This window comes from Aulostomus chinensis, chromosome 7, assembly GCF_037954235.1.
Source record: "Aulostomus chinensis isolate RoL2024-O1b breed Wild chromosome 7, RoL_Achi_v1.0, whole genome shotgun sequence".
Classification (NCBI taxonomy): domain Eukaryota; kingdom Metazoa; phylum Chordata; class Actinopteri; order Syngnathiformes; family Aulostomidae; genus Aulostomus; species Aulostomus chinensis.
Genome location: NC_141326.1, coordinates 11,505,988 through 11,528,945, shown reverse-complemented (window position 1 = coordinate 11,528,945; position 22,958 = coordinate 11,505,988). Strand labels below are relative to the sequence as shown.

At 44.4% G+C, this 22,958-nt stretch overlaps 1 protein-coding gene across 5 annotated transcripts in view; it reads right to left on the bottom strand.

Moving 5' to 3' along the window:
• dusp8a (dual specificity phosphatase 8a) overlaps positions 1-22,958 on the bottom strand; it is a 44,166-nt gene that overhangs the window by 1,715 nt on the left and 19,493 nt on the right. For 4 of the 5 annotated variants that reach the window (XM_086208398.1, XM_086208401.1, XM_086208399.1 and 1 more), the window contains exons 4-6: positions 929-1,095; positions 674-833; positions 194-317 (exon numbers count right to left, since the gene is read on the bottom strand). In XM_086208398.1, coding sequence (XP_086064524.1) covers positions 194-317; positions 674-833; positions 929-1,095 — 451 coding nt within the window. Of the gene's footprint in view, positions 1-193; positions 318-673; positions 834-928; positions 1,096-6,207; positions 6,932-22,958 lie in introns of those variants that run through there. The other variant, XM_086208402.1, reaches the window with a different exon arrangement.

The window sequence follows — 22,958 nt, the reverse complement described above, 5'->3', positions numbered from 1 at the left end:
CTATGTCTGAGCTCTTAAGTCAGAATCATTCAATACGAGCTGAAAGTTATCTGGGCACCCTACTTGCTGCTGTTTAACAGTTTCATTTCTCATGACTGGGAAGGGGAGAGGAGGAGAAAATCTAACATTTCTCTCTTTTTACTGGGCCTGACACCTTAGCTCAGCTGGTGGTGGATGGGAGGAGCTAAAGTACCTGTAGGCATCATCTGATGACAGGCCCATTGTCTTCATGATGTATGCAATAGCGATGGTTGCTGAACGCGAGATTCCAGCCAGGCAGTGCACAATGACTCTGCAGTTTGACACCTTAGCTTTGTCTGTTGGGGAGGGGGAGACAAACAGGTATGAATACACACAACTACACACATGTACATAACAACACAGATCGCTGACAGGGCTCATCTTCGGCACAAAGTCGGGAGACAATTAAGACCTATTGAGAGCAAACTGGCATTTCCTGGAAGAGTACAGGAGGTCACTTGAGCGGATGTGTTGTGCCTATTGCTATTGTTACATGTGCTGCACGTGAACGTTTATCATTAGTGACAATGTGTGCATGTGTGGTATTGAGTTTCTTGCATTCTTCAACAAATAATTTGAGATGAATTCACTTCCTCCTGCTTTGTACTCAACTCACACACAATAGTTTGTTCCATTCATTGTACACTCTTACCGATGAATTCGTTGGTTTTGTCGAGCCACGGAAGGAGTTTTTCGCAGTAGTTGTCATTAACTGGGATACGCATGAAGTGACTCTCGCTGATAAAGTCTGGCTTGGGGCAGGTGTTGCTGGCATTTAGCACATAGGTGATACCATTCTGAGCCATCAGATCCTGCAGAGATGAAGGTAATTGGATTTGAAAGGGATGAAATGAGTAAAAAATACCCCAAATAATATGTGTTTCTATGCATTACTATCTATACAAACCTTGTTGAGGACGTCTTTCTGTGACCCTAGGTAGAGATGTGGCAGGATGCGAGTGGGCCCTACATTAGCCACAGGCAAGCAGGGCTGGGACAAGCTCATAGGCAGAGCAGTGGCTGGCTTCCCTTCACACAGGCCGGGGAAACATGAGGAGAACGCAGCAAAGCCTCCTGCAGAGACAGGGGAGAGCTGGTTAGTTACACTAATAGTTTTCCAGACAGCAGACCAGTCACACCACATACTGGGATCACTGCAAAGTCTATAAAGAAGAAAAAACACTGCCCCAGGATTAGTGGAGCAGATGGACACAGACTTTTAGAGGTGAATCTGTGCTACAATGTCTGGGTCCTGCTTAGTGCAACAGGAGCAAGAAAGAGGCTCTCTTGTTCTTCTGTGTGCTAGTTAGGTTAACTGCCGGGTGGCCAGGAATGTGCCTGTCTGGCCCTTTAAGAGGCAGGCGGCTCCACTTTTGGCATATGTGTATATGTGTGTGTGTGTGGCTCTGTTTCCTGCATGAGCTCATGTCCTGTAGAAGTGCATTGCGTCAGGCTGGGGGAATGAGAGAGGCCACAGGTGCAGGGCCAGGACAGAGGCCCAGAATCATCCCCCTGACAACCGGCCTGTGCACACGCCTGCACACAGACACAGACACACACACACAGCAATACATGTGCACACACACACACAAGAGGGATGATATGCTCCAAGAGCACAATCTGAAGATCACATAATCTTCCAGGCAACATATGCTCAATTTTTACTTTCACTGCCTCTTATTAATTTTGTGCTACACACACACACACACACACACACACACACACACACACACACACACACACACACAGACACACACACACACACACACACACGCACGCACGCACGCACTGCTTGCCCGTTCCTGCACACACTCACGCAAATATCGACACTCATCATTACTTTGCAGTACTGCGGTTGTATAACTACAGGGCGGGGGCCAAAGAGAAGAGGTGGGGGTTAAGTGTGTGTGTGTGTGTGTGTTTGTATTCAGTGGGTAATGACCTCACTGAGGAGTGTGGAGAAAGGAGGCAAGTGCTTCAAGGAAAGCTTGAGCCCCAGAAAGGAGATTAGAACCTAATCTAGGTTCAGCCCTGCCTGACCCAATCTGGGATATCTCTCTCTCTCTCTCTCTCTCTCTCTCTCTCTCACACACACACACACACACACACACACACACACACACACACACACACAAATGCACGCACACACACACACACACAGTAGAGTAACAGAGTGAGACATGACATCACTATTCTAAAGTAGCACAAAGTGCAGGCAGGACGTTGCCTTTCGTTGAAACACACACCCATCCGCGCAAATGCTGGCAGGGACACACACACACAAATACACACACAGCACAGTGTCAGCAGCATGTATTGTGAACTCAACAAACGCAACATTGAGGGTACAGACAATGTGCACAAATGGATAGAAGTGGAGCGTTGGTCCTTTGAGCAATTTGACTACAGTGCAGGGTCTGAGAAGCCAGCGAGCAGGCTGGCTAGGAGCATCCTCCTGACCCAGTAGTATTCAAGGTGCACTGTCCCTTTAAGTGGAATGTGAAAATGTTTCCTGCTATTAATGGCAACCAGCGGAGCAATGACATCAGTGCTCTTGTGGGGGGGTTGGATAGATGCAGAGGCGAGTGATCAGATAACTCCAATGCTAATAATAATGCATAATTCAAGAAGAGAGAGACTCTCTGAGCCAACCCTTTGACCTCTGTAGAGAAGACTAAACAGACTTTTGACTTACATTCCTCTAGTGATCCTATGGGTGGTGCTTCTGAGTCAGCAATTGATAAAACAGAGTGAGGATAGGAAGTTCTTTTCTGCTGCTACTGATCCCAAAGTTGTGGTTGGGAGTGTGTGTATGTCTGTGTGTGGACTTCAAAAGTACAGAAAATAAAAATTGCTACATATAGCTGCACCTATATGCTGTATCAGTGTGAGGAAGCCGTATGTTCCTGGAGACAGTAGAGCAACAAGAAAGGCCTAACGTCACACTGTAACTATTTCCTTCTTTCTGGGTGGATATTGTTAGAGAGTTGTTAGAAGGACAGAAGACAGGATGTTCCTCGTGGAGACAACAGGGTGAAGAGAAAGTGTGTATGAAGGGAGGAGAACACAAGAATAAACATGCTCTAAAAATGGTCTTGCCTTTGCTCTAGTGTGTATGTATCAATAATTACAGGAGGGATTTATGTAGCTGACATCATCTGTTGTTCAACAAACAGAAACAGCAGGAAGACTGGTGAAACCATTGTGTGTGAGAATGGGAGAGTGAGGAAGGAGTTACTGGCATGAAGGACGACTAAACCCAGAGATAAGAGAGCTGGGCTGAGTGGGTCTGCCTGCTTTTTTTAAGAACTATTACATTACAGTGACATTACGTCAACACACTTACAATCACCTTCCTTGTAGTCATGGCGTTAAACTGCTGGCACTAATGGACGTTAGTCACACAGGAGGTAGGGTGTTATCGTCACCTGACCTCCCTTTACTTAAAAGTTGCCATGACGACAGGAAAGGACAGCTAAGGATGACCATTGGCTCATCATGTCCCCTTGAGAGTTGTCACGATGGACTAAAACACACAGACATGAGTATCCAAAGGGCACATGATGGGCACACACACACACACCCCAGGATGCGCTAAACAACCAAGAGACATGGCCTCACATTCTCCAAAAGACAACGATGACACATATGTCCATTCCAATCTGAAGAACACAAAGCGTACACATAAACAAACTGTACACTCACACTGAGGTCACTGAAAATACCCAGTGACACACACCAGCCCAGCTGTCTATGACGATGACATCAGAAAGTCAACTGGGGAAAGATGAGTTCACCTTCAGTGCAGCGTGATAATTAGCAGACGGGAACTCTGCTCTGTACTCAAGAGATAAACCTGACACTGTCTAACTTCAGAGTTTCAGGAGCAAAAACTTCAGGCAGAAAATTAATTTTGTTGAAGTTATGAGGAAAATACCTTCACACATCACTTTTAGGACGACCCCTCTAAAAAACTGACTTATACAGGATGTGACCAACCACATTCTGAACACTAAAGCCCTAAAAAAAAAAAAACCAACAACACACACACACACAGCCGGGAAAGAGGGCACTGTGTCGCCAATGGCAGCGCTAGCCAGCACTGACTTCCTTTTTCCGTTTTCCTCTGCCCACTTCATCACTTATGCAACTGCTTATTTTCCCCCTCCTTCCCCTGTCAGAGCAGAGCGCTCGGGGCCTTCTTTGTTCACTGGTGCGAGCGGCGGTCCTCTTCTTCGTCACTCATTTCCCAACTTAATAGCCATGTGTCGATTTAAAGGTGAGGGCTGGGTGTATTAGGGAGAAGATTTGGATCGAACTTAGGCTCTGTGCTGCTTTATGAATCAACACAGGGAGCTGAGAGATGAATGGGGGCAGAATCTCAGAGATACTGAGTGGTTGGACAGGGCAGCGCAACACCTGCCAGCCTGCTGTTACATCACTGCTACTGGTACAATTGAATGCCTCGTCAATGCAAGCTCACCCCTCACACCCACCTCACTGTGTGTTAGTGTCTGTGCAGCCTGTGTGGTTTTCAGTTGCCCTCTTTAACTTTGTTAATGAAAAGGACACACACACACACACACACACACACACACACACACACACACCCCGCAGGCATATATCTGCCTGAATGACTACCCCGCACCCTTCCATCTCCCTCCGATGTGGTTCATATCGAGAGAGACATGACGCCATCCTCTGTGCCCCTCCAGCTGTCCCCTCAACTATGAGGGGACATTAGCATCTCAATGTGACCCCCAACCCCTCCTCCCCATCCCCATCCCTCCCAACATGACATCATTGCACACATGTCCCACTCAGCTCCACAAAGGCTGTATTGCAGCCCGGAGGAGTGATGGCAGAGTGTGTGTTTTAGGGGCTAGAATGGGCGGTTGATAGTGGCTTCTGTCAGAAAGGTCTAGATTGACGGCCCGTAGATGAGATAGGAGGATGAGGTCATTGCTTTTCTATGCAGGCGTCATGTTGATGGTCTGCTGGGAGGAACTGTATGATTAACACGCCGTCCTGGCTGATGGTTAAACTGTTTATTGTTCCTCTATCTTGGCGGACAGATAGCGGTGATATGTCACTTTGATCAATCGCTGTTTCAGCAGTGCTACAGTATTACAATATGGCAGGCTCTACCCTGCTGTAATCTAGACTCTGTTCACAAGTCTGTGCTGCAAGGGGGCGTGTTAAACTGCCTGAAAATAACCTGTGACAAAACTATTTTATTTTCACCGCCTCATGGCAAATGTGATGTATTTGCTTTTTCTGAGCTCACAAGTTTGACTCTTGCAGCAGCACAGCCTGACTCTGTAGACATGAACTGCTAACACGCACGCACACACGCATGCACGCACATATTTATAGCATGAAATGACATGATGAAATGGCTGTGTTTCAGTGTCGTGTGCATGCAACTGAATTGGTGTGTAAAAGTGATTTTTCCACAGCACCATTGCTCTGCATTGCCTCATCCCTCTGTGGGAAAAGGTGTTATGTTAAACACCTGCAGTGCACACTGCACACATATTGATAACCTAATCTCCACAAGACACCATTCTGCAGAAAGCGAGCCAGTGAGCGAGCAAGAAAAGCCAAGAGCAGACGGGAAGAAAGAGAAAGAGCCTTTGTGATAGTTTTACATCTCAATGACCACAGGCTGAGAGAGCGTGAGCACTATGTCATCGCGCGGGTCACAGCCTTCATTCTTCCTCCCTGAGTCCTTTTTTCTCTCCTCTCTTTCCTCTTCACTGCCTCTCATCTTCATGATGTCATCCTCCTAATCCCCCTTCTTCCTTTTTTTCTGTTTCTAAACACATTAACTGTGCAAACAAATACGAGAGAAAACAATTAGCAGGTTGGGCTGAGTCTCCACATTATATTCAGTCAGCCTGGTGAAAATACCACTATTATCCAGCACACCTCCTTAAAATTCACTTCACAGCTTTCTTTCATTTCCACTAAAACACTTGGGAGGCCCCTGTACCTTTGTACCCTGCAGTGCTGACAGAAAGCATGCTGTTACATTAGAATACATATTTTTCTTAATATCGTCACTCTTTCATCACTGCACACGAGGGCCTGCACATGTTTCCTGCTCTGATCAATATAACTCTCCTCTTGCAAGCATGCAATCACACATCACTTCTCCCTCTTTGTGTCCAGGTGGATACACACCTCGAAGCTCTCTCCCCTCCTTCATCCGGCGGACCCTGATCTTCAGCCTCATGTCTGTGTCCTGCAGGTCCGGCCAAAAGCAATCCTCTGCTGGGGCAATCACCACATCCAGAGGCATCCCCCAGATCACACTTTGTCCCATGCACACACACGCCAGCGGAAAAGTTCTGGTGCTCCAATTATTTCAGGGATGGAGGAACCCTCTAGCCACACAAAAAAATTTAAGAGAAACAAGCAAACACTGTAGAAGGCTGACTGAGGTTTGAGATCCCGAGTCGACACAACTCCTGCTAGTGCTGAAGTCCACACTGGTGAGGTCAGCTGTTCCAGTGGTCAGCAAAGATGATGGAGCTTATAAAGTAAAAAGAAAGGCAGACTGGTCAAAAATATCTGCACACTCTCCTCAAAAAGCCCATGAACGAGTCCACTTGTGGCCAAAATCCTCTACGTACAACCACAAAAAAAATCCTTGTGTCAATATTTAGTAACTGCGGCTGTGTGAAGACTGACGGCCACAGAGAGACAGGGAAGAAAACAAAAGTCTGTTCTGCCTGTTCGAATGCGGCAGCTGTATTCCGCCTGCAGCTGGCTCACAGAGTGTCTGTGTGTCTTGCTGAGCGCTCTCTCTGTCTCTGTGAGTCCACGGCCAGAAGAGCAGCCCACTATTGTTGTGCTGCTCCGCTCTCTCCGTCTCTCATTCGCTCAGTCGCTGGCTTACACTCCTCCCTCTCCCTCCCCTCTCTCCTCTCACTCTCGCTGTAAAGACGATGACGGAGCTGCTCTCTCTCTCTCTCTCTCTCTCCTCCAGCTCAGGGTGAATGAGCTCACTTGCCGTGAGCTCAGACCTCTTCCCTCCCTCCCTCCCTTCCTCCTCTGCTACCTCCCTTGCACCCTCCCTCTCTTGTGGAGCCAGCACTCCGTCATAGCTAATGTCTAAGGCATGTAACCACATTCCTTACTCACCCAACAAATATGCTTCCACCTCAGGGGCCTAGCTGCAGAGCAGGCCTCTATCAGGGTAAGACAGCCTCCACATAACTATCAGGTGGTCGAACAAATAGCTTCACATGTTGTCCCTGCGTATTTCACCTGAGACCGGAGGACAAAGCTTGGCTTTTAAAATAGAGGGTTGAAAGGTTTAATCTGAAATATGTTCACGTTGAACTGGACTGTTCCAAAGTGGAAATGAGAATTCAATTTTTTTAATAATCCATATAAAACATCAATATCAGCCTTCAAAACTTTTATAAACAGACATTTATTCCCTTAGATGATCGACAGCTTCACCTAGGTGGGTGTCTTAAGAACACACCAATGTCTGTCTGAATGTGTGTGTGACCTCACTGCATGGCCAGTGCGCTTGGATGATGATTTCTGTCTTTGCAGATGATAATGTAAAGACAAGTGATGCTTAAAAGAAGGGATGAGCAGGGAAAAGATGAGGCACAAACAGACAAGAGCAAGAGAAGGCTAGAGGTGATGTGAAGACCAAACACGCTTGTGGTCAGCAGCCATTATCCATCTGACAGGCCACAGACTCTTGGTAATTTACTATGGAATGACAAACATGTAACCCACAAGTCCAGCTATGGAAGCCAGCAGCTAAGGATATAACATATCTGCTGGAGGAGACCGAATGTAACTAATCATTACACGGGTACAGCTGTTTGAAATAAGTTTCAAAACAAAACAAAAAAAAAGAAAAAAAAAATCACGGAAAGAATAAGAGGATTTATTTGAATTTATGTTTTCAAAATAAACAGAACATTAAAAAAAGGCCTAAAATATTTCACTTCTGAGAAATAGGTGTGGTATAAGCCAGTCAAACGTCCTTCCTTCCTGTCTGTCTGTCTGTCCATCTGTCTGCGGAGTCTCAGGTCGACACATCACATTACACCAAATACATTCCAGAAAGGTCAGATGGGCTTCAGTACATGAAGTCATTGCTCAGTGAGCACAGCTCCAAAGATAAACTCAAATAAGCTTATACAAGATGTCTTGATGTGTTGCCAACTGACCTCATCTCATCACCGGAGACCCCTGAATGATCGCAAACAGGTGAGGACCTCCTTATGTCGCCCTCACCCTTCAACTGGGGGGGTCAGTGAGGGACCTCGCCAGAGAAAATAGGTCACTTAGTGATGACAAACTTACTAAAATTGGTCTCCTTAGGTTTTATGAAGGTGCTGAACCATAAGCAAACACACATTAGCTGCGAGCGGCACACAAATGTTCACAGCACAGCTACCGTGATGATCCCAGACATGTGCACAGACATCCAGCCCCTGTAATGCAAGAGAACTTCCACTTGCTTTTGGCTGAGGGAACCCCTGGTCGTGATAATGTCTGGGTTGCTCACAAACCCTTTATTCTATTTTTTATTCTTATTATCATGACAATAAAAAGAATAATTCTGGAAGCTACAATATGTAAAAATTTAGAAAATGGCTGTTCTGAAGTCATAACACTGTTAAAATGCTTCCAGGACATTAGATTAGATTAGATTAGATATTCCTTTATTAGTCCCACGATGGGGAAATTCACATGGCGTTCCCAATGAGACAAGTCTTAAGGGTTTGTGTGATCAGCATAAAAAAACCACCAAAAAGACATCTAAAGAGCAACAGGTTGACCTGTTCCTGTATCTGTTGAAGTGGTCTCTGCCTTTACTACTGGCCAAAATCAAAACCAAGACCAAGTAGCAACCCAAAGGTCAAGGAGAAAGCCAATGCAGAGGTGCACTAAGAGTTGTTGCATGACGTCACTTCCCTTGATGTTCTATGTAAATAGCAAACAAAACTGAGCAAAATTGCTCCTCCCTCCGTGTTTCTGTAAATGTCATGAAAGCGCATCGACATGGACTGGACCTCTGCAGTGCTATCGTCACTAAGATGAGTGAGAAACTCCAACTGTTCGGTGGGTAAATTTATATTCTAAGTCTTTATACAACATCTTTGCGATATTAGGTTATGAGTTACAGCTGATGTATTTAAAATTATTTTATGAGCTTTATGAGCTTATGATAAAGGGACGGTTCTTGTAGATTTGTCCTTCCTGGAATCTATGCTAACTAGGACGTATACTGTAGAGTAAGCTAAGAATTACACACTAAAAAATAGCATACAAGTGTCATAGCTACTACGCTATTCAATCAACTCTGTTTATTCCCCAATGTATGCACCCGCACGAACCCCCCCATCCCCAACCATCTTGTCGGTGATTGATTGGGACATGGTTTTTACTTTTATGTGAACATCCTGTGCACTCAGTGTTTGTTTAACGTTTCTCAGCCCTGTGTTGTCTCCAGAGACTGGACTTTTTCATTGTGTATTCAGGGGGCAGGCAGCTAGCAGATCAAGGGGAGACGCCTACGATTTGAGACAAAAATGAAATCGCGCCGACACCATGATACAAGGCTTAGTGCACCTGTAAGTCCCATTCAAAACTTTTGGAGAGTTGAAATGTACCATTGAAATATGGACTCAAGCAAAACTCAAAAGAGCTTGAACTACAGCAACAATCAGGGCGCTAGAAGATTCTCAATGGCTACAAGGAAGTGAATTTCATTGCTGTCAAAGCTTCTGTAACTAAATGTCAGTGATGGGTGCCACTAAGAGGGCCTAGGGTACATGTTGTATGTATATAATCTAATTTCTATGGAAGATTATTTCCCTTTAAGTCCTTCTATTAAAAACATTCTTCCTCTGAGGATATTCTGAATTATGCAGCTGAGATTCAGGGCGATGATTAGTCATGCCTGTGCACATTTGCTGGTTGCAGGAGGTGTTCTACCTACCTGGTCAACTTGGGACACTATGCCTCAAACACACCAATCACCCCGGTGATGGTTGGTTATTCTGCGAATTTGGCTTGAGGCCATAGACCAGCTTTGAAACATACAGCGGGCTTCCTAACACCTGCGAAACCACAGCAGTGCGAGCCAACAGCAACAACACAAAATAGCCGCTGATGTTTTAATGGTCAAAGTGCCAAATGCTCTCTTTATACCCCCTCTCCTCCTCCCCTAGTCCTCAGCAGGGTAACAGGGCTCAGAATAGTAGGTGTGTTAATTAGAGGATTACAGCCAAGACACTATAAATGACAGCCGGCCCGTCTTATTGACTGCACATGTGTTCCCTGCTGCGACAGAAATAGGTGGTATGGTCACTCTGGGCACCCCCTCCTTTGACATCTCTTAGATTTACAACATGCTTTAATGGTAGATAAATTGTTACTGGGACAACGCTCAGTTTACACACACACACAAACACACATACGTACTCGCCTTAACGGACAAAGGGGGAAGTGGAGACGAGTGTGAGATAGTGCTGTGCGACAGAAGCACAGACGGTGTGTACAGACCAAAGAGGACAACATGGCATAAATTCTTTAGACGGGAAGCCACACGGTTTGTAGAGAGTGATTCTGTAATGGAGAACAAATATCACGCATGTACAAACAAGCAGAGTTGAGGCTGTTAGATTGTGGCTAAGATCATTTAGAGCTGACATGAGCTGGGGGTGGGGAGAGAAGTTAGAATCCAAGTGTGATTTGTTTCACATTACAGCCAACATTGAGAGTGGTTTTGTTAATTGGTGATACTGAGTGCTAAAATAATCGTCATATCTTTTAATTATATTACACATACTATATATTATGTAGCCTATGTTACATTATGCCAAATTCGATCAAACCTGCACATGAAACAAGCATTTCATATTTTGTTTCGTAGAAACATGTGACAAAGCTTTCTAGTTTCGTGCAAATCTGTACCCTGACGTCGTTCTATGGACTTTTTTAAAAATCTGATTATGACGTTTAAATCATGACTAAATCTAACATAAACAATTACCTTCAAGAGTGAAACATCTAGTCAGAAAGACTGACGTGTTGACTAGAATATTGAGTATTACACTCATTTCTTACAGAACATACACATTATTAATTTGCTATATGAGTATCTCCATACTGATTTTTTTCTCATCAGTAAAGTGCTGTCATTTTGCTTTTCGATGTATAAACATCCATTTATTTTTTTAGGACATCTGGAGATGTGATACACTTGTGGTTTTGAGGCAATTGTGCCCTAACTGTCAAATCTATAATGGCCAATGCAACCGAAACAAGTTTGCAAACATTATAATGTAATAAAAATGTCTTTTTTGTTGTTTCATATATATCATCAGTGCATGTCCCCCCTTCCTCCCGGTGAGATAGGCAGCGACAGGAGCGTCATTCTACACCACAGATCATCTGTCAGGATATCACGGGAAGAGGAGATGTCATTCTTCGGATAGAGGAGCTTTAGGGTGACGAATACTGTGAGTTCATGCGTGTGTGTTGTGTGTGTTGTGTGTGTGTGCGCGTGTCTGTGTGTTGCTGCAACCATGTTTGGAGGAACCAAGCAAGGTGAGAGGAAGATTCAGGGGACACTGCTGCCGGGGTTAGGGATGGGTAAGATCTGCATTTGTGCTTGTACATGCGCGCGCACGCGCGTGTGTGTGTGTGTGTGTGTGTGTGTGTGTGGATAGAGCTGGTTGTCAAGGGATCAGTAACAAGACTGCTCTTGTAGTGATGTAATGCCTACAGGAGGACACAGCTGCCATGCTTGGGGGGTGATGTAGTCACCAGGGAGAGGATGGAAGGAGGGATGGAGAAATTGAGGATGGGGGAGGTGTTGAAGGAAAGGATGGGTAGATTAGAAATGGGGGGGGGGTCGATCTGGTTGACTCTCAGGGGACATTAATAGTGCAGTAAGCAGTCATGTGTATATATATATATATATATATATATATATATATATATATATATATATATATATATATATATATGTATATATATATATATATATATATATGTATATATATATATATATATATATGTATATATATATATATGTGTGTGTGTGTGTGTGTGTGTGTGTGTACACCTGGTTTGTGTTACCTTCTGGATGGAGGCACAATGCACTTTCTGAGCTCCTGCTTAAAGAGTTCAGGTGTGAACTGAGGTTAGGGTAAGGTTAGGGTTAGGCATTCATTAATTAGGGTCAGGATTAGGATTAGGATTTAGGTTAGGCTGTCCATATGAATGGGAGTAGGGTTAGGGTGTGTGTGTGTGTGTGTGTGTGTGTGTGTGTGTGTGTGTGTGTGTGTGTGTGTGTGTGTGTGCGTGCGTGCGTGCGTGTGATAGCCCAGGTGCATGTACTGTATGCAGGGCTGCGGCCTATTTTGCTATTGTTTGACATCCTACATACTGACACAGTGCCCCGCCTTTGGATTGACTCTTGTTTTCAAAGGTGAATGACTGCAAGACTTGCTTTTTCTGAAAAATCTGGATTTTATCAAATGCCTGTGGGGGAATCATCAAGGCTGTCATCATGGGGTTGTGTTTGATGTCAGTGAAACTGTACACATGTGGGTCAAGTGCAGGTTAATCTGTCACTGCTGTCTTCACTGCCTAAACTACGCACAACCACAAAGTCACAAGCTGTGCAAATTTAGGTAGAATGACACACAATGGAAAAACACGAAGAGGAAATGCTGGCACTTCACCTAAGTGAAGCATATGGAAGGATTTTGTGAGTTATTCACAATGGACATAGACAGAGACAGCATCACATGTCCACTGCTGGAGAGAAGAAAGAGTGACTGACTGCTTGTAGTTTATTCCATGTTTATTGGAATTTGGAAGATTGTGGATTGTGAGGCCTAACGAAACCTCTTCGACTTTGATGTAAGAATTCCCACTTTGATTTTAGGGTTCTTAGTTTAATCTCTCACTTTAATCTCTGATTTAGATTTAAATTTGGTGTCACTCTGATCTGACTTTTTTCTCTTGGTTTGACCTCTGATATCTAGATGAGCATCAAAACTGTCCCAGAAAAATCACGACTGAGAAATCATCAGGTTAACTGTTATCATCTCTAACATTTTTCATCTGACACACATCACATCATCACTGACATCATTCTATCATCATGCTGCCATGCTAATGGCTCAGCGACTGACTAAGTCATTGGCCTTAATTTGTCATCTCCTGGCTCCACCCAGACCCCAGGCACTGAGACATAAGGGAATAGATGAGCAACTTTGACACAAAACCAAAGGTGACACAAGCTGTCTTTTCTATTTATTGCATTCTTGAGTTGGTAAAGATGCAACTAGATAAAAAGAAGCGCTATCACATGCTAAAGCATCTCATAGTCCATTGTGCGCGAATGAATCAACCAGAGTGCAGTACATAGAGAAGGGAAATGGATATAAAACATTTGGTCTTTCAGTAAGACAGAGGATGTATGAACATTTTAGACTCAATACTTTTGTAGTAATTTTCAGTTTTAATCCATGCGCTATTTCATCTACATTTAAACATTTATCAGAAGCGGCTTCCTCTCTTGATGAGGTAGAAACTGGAAGAAGACGAAATGCGGCATTTCATTAGAACTGGAGAGCAGGCAGAAGAAGAAGAAGATGCACCAATGCATCTCCCGGGGAGGCCTTCTCACATCAGTCGTTCAGCAGACCCCATACCCTCCAAACAACTCAGCCCCCTGGAGGAGCTTAGCTCCTGCAGCTACAGCACCAGTAAACCTGGCTCACTGGAATGAAATGAGTTTACACACAAAGACTTTCACACTCAAGTAAGCACATACACAAAGGAGTTAGGAGGGAAAGCTATCAAAAACACTAGGGGGGGCTTTGAGCAGACTGGCCCTAATAAACCAGAAAATCCTCCACCTCAAAAATCACAGTTGGAGATGCTCTGAATACGTGTGTGTGTATGTGTGTGTGCGTGCGCGTGTGTGTGCGTGCGTATGTGTGTGTGTGAGAGCTGTTCATGTCTTCCCAGCCAGGCTGTGTATGTTTGGAGAAAAAAAAGAGGCCTGCTAGGTCTTAATATGAAATATGGACCTCCGCAGGCGTGTACTGCCAGTATGTTTAAACCCGTGTGTTCACTTTGTGTACAAGTGTGAGGGTCGGGAGTGAATGTTAATTTTAGGTCACAGCTGTTTTCTGAGGTTCAATAAAGATGAGAACTGTGTGTGTGTGTGAGAGTGAGAGTAATGCAGTCACCATGCATATCATGTGCTTATGTGTGTGGGAGTACACTTTGTGTACACAGGTGGATCTGAGCATTACAATGATAAGGTAAACAACATGAGAAGTGTTGCCATCTGGGCGATGCTGCTGCCCCTGGATATTCAATAAAAATAGATCCAAGTTTGTATGAGTTCCACAGCTGTTCTGCTTGTCACCAGGTAACAAACATAAATAGTAATCAGGATACCAAGTTGGTCAGAGTTTGACCTCTGTCACAACAACTGGTCTGTGAGATGCCAGGTGTGTGTGAATAAAGAATAAGGAATCTATGGGCTTAGCAAAAACATGTGTCCTGAGTGATCTGATCACAAGTGGACAGGCTGAGTTCACACTTGACATCAGAATGCATGGCCTGTGAGAGTGTGAGTGAGCTAGATTAACTTCTAATAAGAGAGAGAGAATAGTGTAGCAATGCTTTTCCAATGTCTGCTGGATAGAAAATAAAAGTGGAAAAGAGAGAAATTACGCATCAGTACAGACCTGGATCAATTCCTTGGTGTGTTGCTAGCAAATCCAACCACCCAAGATGTCTGATAAACTTTTATACTGGATATCCCTTTGGGCGTTCCAAAATTATAAGACATCAAGCAGTAATATTAATATGCCACTGCAGAGGTGAGAGGACTTCATGTTTCTGATTTTAGGGCATCATCTGATGAGGTGGTCCTTCACCGTGGCCTGGGACACACTTATGTTCACACGCTTCTACAAGAATGTACCCACAGGTGGGCCAGATCACCTCTAAATGTGGTCAATCCCACGTCTTGAGTGATTTAATTATAAATAGACAGCATAAGGTGGAAGTGTGAACACACTCACATTTGGATCTTCTGGTCTGAGAAAAGTGAACACAGATTAAAAATTTGCAAACGGAAATAATGCAGCGAGGAAGTGAGATCTGATAACAAATGGTCACTGGAGACGTATATAGAGGCGCATTCTGAAGCCAAGCATGAACTTACGATGAACTCGAGCTGCCCACTTGTTATCGGATCTCTCAGGATGCATGTTAATGTAGGTCTGAACATGGCCTATCCATCTACCAGATGGTTATTTCACTCTAAATGCTAAAGGCCTGAACTGAGATACACAGTGACAACACTTAAAATGCACCTGACACTGTTTGTCTCACATGTACAACACAGTCTGACACACACACACACACACACACACACACACACACACACACACACACACACACACACACACACACACACACACCAGCTGTGTAGTAACTGCAGAACTTTGACAGAAAGGAGAAAGGAGCTGACAGCAGATCAGTTGGATTTTAATGAGGTTGCTCTGCTGCAACATGCAGCCTGACAGGCAGGTCTCAGATCAGCTCAGTGTTAATTAGCTCCTATCAGCGCAGCAGGCAGGCTGACAGATGTACTGTCCTCTCAGCAGAACTGAAACTTAAGCCATGCCATCTGGTCCCCTGCCTGTTACACACAGACACTTCTCAGTGGCTAGCAGGATCCTGTCTACCTGTCTACCTGTCTCCCAATCAGCTCAGACCCTTTCAGAGAGGACGAGCTTGTTTCCCCGAACTCAAAGACCATTTACCCAACTGAATTTTTTATGTAACTGCTCCTATTATCTCATCAGCACATGCAACATGACTCACATTAGTGAAATGTGTGAAATCTTTAAAAAAAAATGTGAGTCATAGACATATCCGTGATTGAGACAGGAATTATTTTCAATTTTTTTTCCATGCAGAGCTACAAAAGTCACATTTACATCAAACAGTAAGATAACTTCTCCAGAAAAAATGATAACTTTTCAAATTTCATTAAAACTGGACATTACCTACACATTCACACAACAACCTAACATTCAGTTATTAAGCAGCATCCTCTAACACCTACACACACACACACACACACACACACACACACACTGGCTGGGCATGGTGACAGCAGCTATCCCAACACCCACACACACACAGGACAGACTTTCCTGCCATTACAGGCCCTTCAGACACATCTGTGTGTGTGCCTGCATGTGTGTGTGTGCATGTATGTGCGTGTGTGTGTCTGTGTCAGTGTAATACTGACAACAGCGTAGTGACATCACTCTGCCAGCTCCAGAGGAACAATAGAGGATGAATGAGGGAGAGGAACCGGGCAAGCTGTTGCTGTGTACGCTATGCCAATAACCTCATGATGATGTTCACTGCTAACGGTGCTGCAGTGTCTGGGCTTTTTCTCTGTAAATATGAAAGAAAAAAAACAACTAAAACTCAGGACATGCATTCCGACATGCTGAGCTCCCTTGACATCTCCCTCCTTCACCCTGAGGAGCCCTGATGTCATTTTATCAGTAACAGGAAATGGTTACACAACAGAAGGGGAAGTAGCCTCTCTCTGTGGGCTGCCTTCACATGAGTTAGTGTGTGTGTGTGTGTGTTTGTGTGTCAACATCCACACTGTGGAGATATCAGGAGGATAGGGTATGATCACATTCCTCAACCTAAGGCTCTGGGTTTGTTTAGAGCTTCAAAATTAGCTGGTTGCCATGGCGATGGAAAATCTCTTTTTATCAGGAAATAACAGCAGCTTCTAAGATTCAGCCCAAAAGTTTTTATGTGGTTAGCATGTATTTAATGTAATAGGAGCTTGCTTACAAGTCTACATGCATACCAGAGAAAGTGTTAAACCACCGAGGATTTAAACTCTCTTGCCTGCTGCAAATAAATACGGAACTCATCTGCCAAAACTCGTGAAAAGAAAAACAATGGTTATTAAAATAGATGATCCTAATACAGTAACACAGCCTCTCCTACAGGCCAGAGGTGCAGTTGATTAAAGTAGATGAAAAAAAGGTAACCAAATAAGTAAGGAAGCAGTGCTGCCGCAGGCCTGAGATAAAGAGCATCAAAGACAGCACGGTGATAAACAGGAATCCACCATTGTTCCATGGAATGACGCCTCGACAGGAGCAGCAGTGGGCAGTCAGAGCATGAATGGAATCTGGTGGATGCACGCCAGCTCTGGGTTGGATAAACTAGCCAAATTGTTAGCTACTCCTTTCCTTTTTCATGTGCCTTTGGAAATTTCCACTCCACATGTGTGTCAGAGTCATCGGGCTAAATGTTGCAGGGATAAACTAATGGTGCCGCAACTAAACTACAGAACACTTGGCCTAAATTCACATTGAGGTTTGAGTTATGAGGTGATGATGGGAGTGTAGTGCGGACAAACCAGCCTGGGTTAACATGCTGCTCAACTTCAGCTCCTGTTGACCTGATGTGTTGACACTGCCTAGGTAACAGTTTAAACAAACTATTTTTATTCCATGCCAGATGAATGCATGACACGGGTAGGTTGGGATGTTCAAAGGGCCTCTAGATAGAGGCAAAAGAGGCCAGGAGGAATGCACTATGAATGGCTTGTATACACAGTGCAGCTTAAACAACTGGGGCTGAAATATTTAGGGCATTGTTGTACTCTGGTTTACTTATAAAATTAAAATCAAAAAAAGAGAGCCGCAGTTATTGTGGATATCTTATCTTAAAATACCGTGGAAAATTTTACTTATTTTATAGTTCTGTTTTTTTGTAACACGCAAGTGTTCATTTTATACAGGACACTGTTTGTGATTCCAATTCTCTAATGCTCATTATTTTTACACCTAAATAGTTTATTTACACAATTATGCCCAAAATAATGTGTATGCAACTCTAAAAGAATTAAAAGTAATGAAAAACCTAATTTACTGGCAAATACTTTCAGGGCAAGCCCGCACTTTCTATTTGTTCCAAGAAAGTGACAAGAAGATAGGTTGAGTTGCACTACATTTATAATTTTTGCTTCATTTATAATTTTAGCTATATTTTGGCCTGTGTGCAGTCAAATTAGTTGAAATGGGAGGCATCTAAGTGCGTGTGTGTATATGTGTCATTTCACCAAAGTCCTCAGCTCTAATCTCTATCTACATGACTAATTTATGCATATCTCCTATGCGTGTTCCTGGCAGTAAATGTCACTCTTTTCTTTCGCATGCTAGATTATATGCGTTTTACTGTGTTGCTTTGCGTACGCTCATGAGTATCTGGCGCCTTCAAGCTGGAACGGGACTATGAGTGATGGAGGAGAAGAAGGGGAAGAGGAGTAGGAGGCGAGCAGAGCTGTAAGATCACGTCATGGTGGAAACATTTGGCAAAGGCTCACATAAAAATACACAGAGATGAAAACACACAGCGCGCACACACACACGGAACACATTGTGCACGTAGGCGCACACATACACACACACACAGGCTGGCCTGTTTCTGTTCTCCGGTTTTTGAGGGAAAGAAGGGGAAAATGACATCAAGCTCATCATGTGAGGCCAATGAGACCGATGAGGGAGGGGGTGAGAACGCTGGCAGAAACAGAACATTGTTACATAAAACTCAACTCAGTACAGGCCTCCTCTGGGCCCTGTTACCAGACCATGTGTGTGTCCATCCATATGTGCACGTATTTGCCCGCTTGCTGTGGTGTGTGTGCAAGTTAAGCATTTGTACAATACCTCATCAAGATGTGAGCTCAAAAAAGAAGCTCATTACATACCTGCACACCAACTGCAGAAAACAACGTGCAGCTCTGCCGCTTCTCAGAGTCTGTAACACTTTCTCAGAGCAGGGGGGTGATGTCATAGATATTTTTGTAGGCCATTTTCTTTGACCTTTGTGCTCCCCTGGTGCTTACTGGGGTGGGGCCAGTGTGTGTCTGTGTGTATGGTGCGTGCATGTGTGTTTGTGTATCCACAGGCCGGGGTGAGAGCACCGAGGCCACTGGCGCCAGATGTGACGACCGCAGGAGTCTGGGCCTAAAAATAGTGTTCTGTTCTCAGCACCGTGAAACAGAAGAGAGGAGAGAAGGAGGAGGTGAGGGAGGGGATGGAGAAGGATTTGGGGGGAGGGAGCAGAGGGGTTGAAGGAGTAATGGAAGGAGGGATGAAGAGGAAGCCGAGGTCATTGAGAATAATGTGTCAGATCTCCCAAGGGAAGGTGAGCTCACCTCCTAATGGCACCACTGGCTCCTTCTCAATGAAATCATTGATCAGCAGGAGCTCCCCACCGCATAATGGAGAGGGGGTTGGATGGAGGGGGAGGCAGAAGGGGCAAGGAGGTGCAGAAATGGACGGCTGGAGGGTCAGAGAGGTTAGAGTGTATAACCAAGGTGCAGGACGGCTAAAAGGCGAGCATGGACCTCTGCCATGCAACGCGGTCAATCAAAACACTTCTGAGATCAATCTATTTATTTGCAATGTTTTGCGATCATTAAAACTGTATGCAGGATTTGTTTGTTTGGATCCACTTGTGCCTCTCACATACTTCTGTTTCATGAAATAGATATGTAATGTGTTTACAGTGCTCAGTTAATAGACCACATAGGTATCAACATCTATGTGTGTTCCTGTTGCGCCTAAATAGGCCTTGAGATGGCGCTCTTGGCAGCAGCTCAACATGCAGCAACACAGGCCGTGACACAAATGTAGGAGCTTTCTGTGAAAATGTTTCATAAGAGCATCAATCTGATGATTTTTATACAATCAGGCCTTCCTAATAAAAACAAAGCCAGTCATCCATGTCAGTCGAAGCATCCAAACACCCGTACGCAGATGCATGCATGCACAGGAGCGCGTGTCAGAGCAGCTCAGGTTTCTTGCAATGAGCTGCTTCAGATGACGTGGAGCCAAAACCATGAAGAGGGCACTGAGGAGGCTGCAGATAAGTCACAGGTCAGCAAGAAGGCCTGTCTCACTGAATACATTCTATGACCACACACACACACACACACACACACACACACACACACACACACACACACACACACACACACACACACACGCATCCACACATGAATGCACATAAATCAACAGAACACTGTCACACATTCAGGATAAAATGAGGAGTATTACCTCATCTCCTCAATAGCTCTCCTTCTGTTTTGTCTCGTTCTTTTTCTCACACATGCACACTCAAACATTGCCTCACACAGTCGTGCACACTACTTCATATGCACATATTCATGCAGGCACGCACACACACACACAAAAACACACACTGACACAAACAGACCTCCTTATGTAGCTCATTGTAATGTCTCAGTGAACGACTGCATTGTGAGATTTGGTCTCCCAAGATTACCTCACCTCTTCAGCTTCTCTCTGTTGCTTACATGCACACGCACCCCACACACACACACACACACACACACACACACACACACACACACACACACACACAGGGACCTCCGCCCCGTTGTATAACAACGCAGAAGAATGACACATAACTGAATTGACCTTTGTACCTCTGCCGTCACACCCTAACCTGATCTCATCAAAGCCCCAGGCTACAAAGCAGCTCCTGTGTGTTAGTGTGCTTTTAGTGTGTGAGTTTGTGCATTTAGTATGTGTGTGTGTGTGTGTGTGAGAGAGTGTGTGAGAGAGAGAGAGAGGAAGAGAAAGCAAGAGAGTGCAAGTAAAAGAAAATGAGATAGGGGCACCTTTCATCTACTAATACCTCTCATCAGTGTGTCATTGCCATGTCTCCTCTCGTATGCTTTAGCTGTGTGCTGGCTAGGTGACAGCGTGGGAGTCAGCATGCTAACCTGAAACAACTCAACTGTGCCCCAGTTCCGCATGACAAACTAGTTCTACCCAATCACAGTCCTCATTTATGATAATAACATACAGGAAAGGATAAAGCCATCAGACTTTTGACCATTTGGAATGACACTTGTAATCACACTGAAACGAGAAAGACCTTTACAGAAGATGTGGAGCATTTTTTTGTCATCTGTACATTGTTAGAACTCATTCCAGCTGACTCAGAAACTGAGAAGACAACTTCTGCATGTAACTACTCAATCAATCAATCAAATTGAAATGACATCAGGTCTGCTGCCTGTGGAGAATCCAGATCCAACTAATAGATCTTCTATTTTCCTTGTCCTGCCCTTTTCTCTCCTTTCTATCTCTTGTAGCCATCAGTATGATGCTTTAGTAATCCTGCGAAAAACACCGGCAGATGGCACCAGGAAAGATTAGCAACAGTCCTGCACATCTGCAGATCACACACACACACACACGCACACACACGCACACACACGCACACACACACACACACACACACTAACCTGCATTCCAGCTATCATCGTTGACCTACCTCTGTCTCCTTTTAGAATCTATTTTCATGGTATTCAAATTTGTAGTTTTGCAGCACTGGAACAAAACCTTTGTGCTATAAATAAATAGTTATTTTTAATCGCAACCTCCCTTCCACTCAGTAACTGTTAGCGACCTCTCGTTTCATGTGCAGAACATGAGTGCCTATTTCACTGTTTTGCCTTCCAAAGTGTTCTTCTTCTACTCTGTCACTGAAAGTAGAACATCAGCTACGCCAGCATCGAAACAATCTGGCAGGCTGACATCAGCACCAGCGTGACGATACAACTCCACAGTTGGCATCACACTAGCAGGCAGCGCTGCCCTTGCTTTGGCTGCGTGCTGCAGATTGGTGGGAAACACGCAAACTTTAGAGCCACTGGGGAGGCAGCTGGCTCCAACCAAGTCATGTTCTTTTCTTTGACAAAACACACACACACACACACACACACACACACACACACACACACACACACACACACACACACACACACAAAAAACTCTCAAAAAGGCAAGAAGCACATCAGCATGAGCTCCAACTGGGTGAGATCATTTCTGTGGTAAAAATATGGACGTCCTAGGAGAGACAAGTTTCTCACAAATGCTTTCACACAGTCAGTGGCGTATTAACAAAAACATGAACACAAGTATTCTTAAATGCCAAAACACACACGCATAAACACTTTCTAACTGCCACCACCACCACATCCTGTGCAAATATACACGTCATACAAAACACAGGGCAAGCTTCATTTGCTATCCGGATTACTTGTCATTCACAGAAACAATGGCCCTATTGGGACGTGGCCTGCCCCATGACATCATTCACATGTAGGAAGTGGTGTTGTATTGGAGCCAGAGTTATTGATTATTTAGTGAATGGACTGAAACCTAAGAGGAGTTACTGATTGTTTTGGATCAATACTTTTTCGGCAGAAGCCCATGAGTTGTGTAACATGTCATTCACCAATCTGCCCTCTTCCTCTTCTTACCTTGAATTAATTCCTCAAGTTCATGTGATGTTGAAGTTGTTACAACTTGGCTTTAAAATATGAAACACATGAACTCAATTTAGAAGTGTATGACTCTGGAAGGCTGTGCTCTGATCTCCTTTGGCGAGGCTCGGCGTGAGTAACAGCTAAGGCAGAAAATCCCTGTCCTTCTCGTCAACGACGTGAGAAAGCTCTGTTATTGTTCTTTTATTCTACTCTGTCCATCCCATTTAAGGATTCTCTTCTTCTCATCTTTCTATCGGACCATCCCTTCCTTCCCCTCCAACCCACATTATTCTGTACTCTGTGTTCTGTGTGTGTGTTTGTGTGTGTGTGTGTGTGTGTGTGCGTGTGGCTTGCACATGTGAGGCTGAAGTCATCAGTCAGATATGAAGTCAGCGCAGAAAATATTAGCATCGTAAATCAGAAGTTCAGTAAACGGACAGAGGGAGATGTGCAAGAGGAAGGGAGGAGAGGATAAGAAAAGAGAAGAGAAGAG